At 43.1% G+C, this 4506-nt stretch overlaps 1 protein-coding gene across 1 annotated transcript; it reads left to right on the forward strand.

Annotated features, from left to right (window-relative positions):
- Positions 1-480: 480 nt before the first annotated feature.
- On the forward strand, positions 481-4100 carry LOC113207613 (uncharacterized). Its single transcript, XM_026424243.2, has 11 exons — positions 481-941; positions 1598-1722; positions 1860-1988; positions 2062-2181; positions 2326-2424; positions 2508-2682; positions 2761-2847; positions 2923-3005; positions 3088-3307; positions 3383-3492; positions 3738-4100. The coding sequence occupies exons 1-11, from the start codon at positions 743-745 to the stop codon at positions 3912-3914; spliced, it is 1524 nt and encodes a 507-aa protein (XP_026280028.2). The 5' UTR covers positions 481-742; the 3' UTR covers positions 3915-4100.
- Positions 4101-4506: the final 406 nt, after the last annotated feature.

The following is a 4506-nucleotide window of genomic DNA, read 5'->3' on the forward strand; positions in this document are numbered from 1 at the left end:
CCAGCAGTGCAGCTGGAGGTGCGGTGGGCGCCCGCGGCCTGCTCCTGCTGCACATCATGAGGGCGACGGGGGAGGCGGGCTCGGCCTGGCCTCCAGCACCCAGCAGTGCAGCTGGAGGTGCGGAGGGCGCCCGCGGCCTGCTCCTGCTGCACATCATGAGGGCGACGGGGGCGGCGGGCTCGGCCTGGCCTCGGGTACACACCAGAGCAGCTCGAGTGCAGCGGCCGCACCCACCCGTCCCAAGAGGTGGTCCTAAATCATCTTAAACGTGCAAAACTTGTGTGCATGTTCTTTATGAGCTATTTTGGAGTCGGAGAATGGGAAAAGAAGAACAGTGCGAAGAAAGAGACCTGTGATTCGTCGGTCAGGTGGATGGGGAGGCCGGTTGACGAATCACAGGCTACTTTTTTTTCGTGCTGTTCTTCTTTGTCCGTTATGCGGAATAGCATACTTCAATTAATTTCAATTAATTTAATTGGCACGGTCCTTAAAGATCTTCGGTAGTGAAGCAATTCGCTTGCACTACTTTTCTTCCGCCGCTCCCCCGTCGGGCGGCGCGCTGCGCGGTGTCGGCCCGGCGGCGGCGCTGGCATGTATGTATCCTTCCGCCAACCGCCAGTGAGCCAGCCGTGCACGTCTCGACCGGCCGGCGGGAGCGGAGCGGAGTGAGCGGGGCTGGTGGAGCTTGAGATTGTGTTTGCTGTGAAAATTTACTGTTTATCCGCTTCTATTTATCGACAACATGTTAGCTTACGTGCACTTCACTGAGGACGGAGTGAGGCATGTCTGTCCAGTTACAGATATTGAGGACTTCTCTCCGAGTCATGTTGATGACTTTGTTGATGAGGGGAAGTATAGAGTACTGTGGCCTCTTTTGCCGAAGGATGGAAGTGGTGGTGTTTCAATGGACTATTATGATGCCATCATAGTGATCCTTGCAGGTTAGTAGAGTAATCTTTGGCTGAATTGCCAGTAGTTTTTCAAATCTGTTGACGGCTCGGTTGACGGTTGGTTAGCGTTCTTCTGGTACGTTCGATTGCAGGTTATGTTTGTCATTAGTAAACTAAATGTTTTGTACTGCATTTGAGTCGGATTTGTGTGAGCTCGCAACAACTAATGGTGGATTTTGTATCATTGCGGTGAGGCCCGTATTTCAGTCCTAACCCCACCTGAGGCCTAGGACTCAAAGATTGTGAAGGCTGATTGGCTCAAGCCTAGGCAACCCTATCAGAGTCTTCGAAATCTTGAGTCCGCGGGCCTCAACTGAGGTGAAGACCCAATTTCAGGCTTCGCCTCTAGAGACTAGGTCCAGCATTTAATGTTTGTACACTAGTAACTTTTCATTTTCGGTTCCAAATTTGGTGCATGATGATATTTGACTTTGGCATTCCCTCTGCTTCATAAACTATTGATCAAGTTCAAATCTAGTGAAACCAGAGAATAGTAAAGCCACATTATTATTTTTTCTGTTCATTCTAAATGCTCTGATTTGCTGCAAATAACGGGCTGACTTTAAATTTCACCAACCTTTTCATATCTAAGTCCACCTACAGTAAATGATAAAAGAACTTTGCTAATTTTTAAACTTTTGTTTCAGAGAGTTATGAAGATATGCACTACAAAGTTGTGAGAGATAAGCTGAAAATGCCACAAAACTTACTCAGTGAGTTGATGAGAGAGCGTAGAGCAAAGGAAGCGGAAAAGGCCCCCAGGTCCAGAAAGGTATGTCCAGCCAGCGAAGAGGAAGAGCACAATAGTTGGGCAGGGATGGGGTCAATTACTTAAGTTATGCTTCGATTCATATTCATCTCAAACTTACGCAAAGCTATACCTCATATATTGAATGTAATTCATTGCAGGATCCTAAGAGCCAGTCCGCAGGCCTAAGTATCCCTGGTCTTAATGATGGAAAGAAACCCAAAGATAAGGGAATCCGAACCAATGAATCTGCTCACTCTTTGGAAAAAACTGAAAGGCTGAAACCCAAGGTAATCCTTTACAAATGTTCAGAGTGTGCATAAGACAAGTGTATTGGTCACTAACTGTCTGCTTTTGTTACAGACTACCAGGCCTTTACGATCTAGCACTACTAGTTTGAGAGAACCTGCTTCAAGCTCTTCTAAGATAATCCGAACATCACCAAAAAATGTAAGCCCTGAACCGATTGAAACTCTTATTGAGGTGAGTTAGAATTTGTTACTTTTTCTGTGTGTTAATTTATTTTATGGTCTTCTGCCTATTGCTTGTGAACTTTTCAACTGTTCTATCTCTTTACATGGTATAGTTTAAGTTCTGCCAAATTTGATATGTCACATTTTTTTGTAGGATCAGCCAACTCAAGAGAGGACACCTTTAAAAGTTCCTAGTGATGATAAATTTGAGGACAAGAACATGGGGAAACGTCTAGAGGACCCCCCTCTCAGTGTGAGCTATTTGTTGCTGCTTTTATTTTTTTTTAATGAGTGCAGTGATTGAGACTTGAATTCAACTTAATCTTTTTGTTGCAGGATAACTTGCACCCTAATAGTGATCCTATAGATATACTTCAACAAGAATGTGGAGAATGTGTCCAGCTCAGGAGAAAATTGAAACGGAAACAAAAGGAAAGTGAGGCTAACACTCAGAAAATCAATGAGCTGTCACAGAAAGTAATTGTTCTCCAGGATCAGCTGCTTGGCTCAGGTATGTTAGGTTATTATTTTTGCATTTAACTTGTTTTAAATTTAGGATTTTCTTAGACAAAATGCGGTTTATTTTTAGGGAAAAAGGCAGCCAACCCAAAAGCTAAGAGAATGAGCCCTAGTCAAAAGTTGAAGAAAAAGCAGGCTGAAGCCAGCAAACCGAAGGGTAATTACTTTAAATCTGTGAAATTAAGGGATTGATGTTGTTCTTTACCTGTAATATACTGATTTGATTGTCCAGATTATCAGACTTCTCTGGAATTAGCTCCTATGATAAGTGACGCTATAAAAGGAAAAACTCCCCTCTGTAGCAGTGGTGATAAAGTAAGTTATTTTGCAACTACCACAATTATTACTGCTATCATATTGAAAAACAAATTGACTGATTTTACAAATTCTGTTTCAGGTTCATATTGGAAATGGAGTATATATTTCCAAAGAAATTTGGGAAGACAAATTAGTATCTAGTAAAGGCACACTAGCAGTAAGAGATTTAGCTGACGAGGTTTATGATCTAGATGACTTGGCCGCTAGAAGTTTGGAAGGAGGGAAATGTCCCAACCCTAACTCAGCAGTTACTAGGCAGAAAGTTAAGGCCACGCCTAAAAAAGTAGAAGCAATCTTAGGTAATTATAACTGCTTGAATTTGCAATGCCAATTATTTAAATTTGCCGTGTAACTAACATCTATCTATCTATTAGGTATCTATGTCGGAAAGATGATGGCGAAGGGCATCACTGATGCCGAATCACTCTCACTTACAATAAAAAATGGAAGAGCGACACTTGCCCAAAAGTTTAAGGAAAGCTATGTAAGTTCTTCTCGGTTATACCTCTACATTATGTCTCTTAAAATGAGAGGGTCAAGTGGAAAAATTTGTTTTTTATTTCCAGTCTGAAACCATTAAAATTGGAACAATATTTTTGGTTTTAGACTGACTAAACAAAAAACTTTTAATTTTTCCCACTTTACTCCCTTCTCTCTTCATAGAAAGATGAAAAAGGAAGATTTCTCCTGATCATCCTAACACTAGTGTATTTATTCTCTTTCAAACAGATCAAGTGGAATAGTTTAAGAGAGGAAGATGAGGGCGATAGTAAGAGCGGAGAGAAGTCTGACGGTGAGATTCGAGATGAAGATGAAATCTTAACTGATGACGATAGGGAAGAAGGAAGAAAGAAGAAAGCCAAGAAGGATTTATTTCCCTCCGATTCTGAAAATGAACAATCCTGATTGACTTACTTGATATGACAACTGTATTGATTTTGGACTTTGACTCTTAGGACCTGCGTATTTTATTTTATTTTCAAGTTTAAGAATGTTTGCTTTTAGTATGAGAATGTTTATTTTCTACAACTTTTTGTTTCTTGACTTGTTTCAACTTTCGGTTGTGAGCATTATAGTAATCCAATTACTTTATCAGTGTCTTCACTCCTTATCTGCCCTTGACTTCTGTAAATTAATCCTCGTTCGGGGCAAGCTGTGCCGTGAGCTACTGTAAAGTTAACACTGGTTGGCGGATGAGGAGGAAGAAGGACCCTTCTCAACCGCCAAGCCGTTTGAACACTGATCCTTCTGGCAGAGATGAGCTTCCCAATTTTAGGCCGACCGCGCCAGACCGCAACCAGCCTGCGACACACCGCTTTCGGGTGAGAGAGGACTCCCTCACCTCTCACCTGCAAACGGTCTGTCACAGGCCGGCTGCGGCTGGCGCGGTCGGCCTAAAGTCGGGAAAACGCTCATCTCTGTCTTCTGGTCAAGCAATTGTGCTGCTGGGAGGCCCCCGTCGGGTAGGCCAGCCCGGCGTACACACATGCGCAGCGGT

This window comes from Frankliniella occidentalis, unplaced genomic scaffold, assembly GCF_000697945.3.
Source record: "Frankliniella occidentalis isolate FOCC.00 unplaced genomic scaffold, Focc_3.1 Scaffold274, whole genome shotgun sequence".
NCBI classification, from domain to species: Eukaryota; Metazoa; Arthropoda; class Insecta; order Thysanoptera; family Thripidae; genus Frankliniella; species Frankliniella occidentalis.

What these genes read in the sequence shown, in the direction of transcription:
- LOC113207613 (XM_026424243.2), top strand. Translation starts at nt 743, where the DNA reads ATGTTAGCTTACGTGCACTTCACTGAGGACGGAGTGAGGCATGTCTGT. An exon ending in AGGCCCCCAGGTCCAGAAAG is followed by an intron (nt 1,723 to 1,859) that starts GTATGTCCAGCC and finishes AATTCATTGCAG; the next exon opens with GATCCTAAGAGCCAGTCCGC. An exon ending in AAAAGTTTAAGGAAAGCTAT is followed by an intron (nt 3,493 to 3,737) that starts GTAAGTTCTTCT and finishes TCTTTCAAACAG; the next exon opens with ATCAAGTGGAATAGTTTAAG.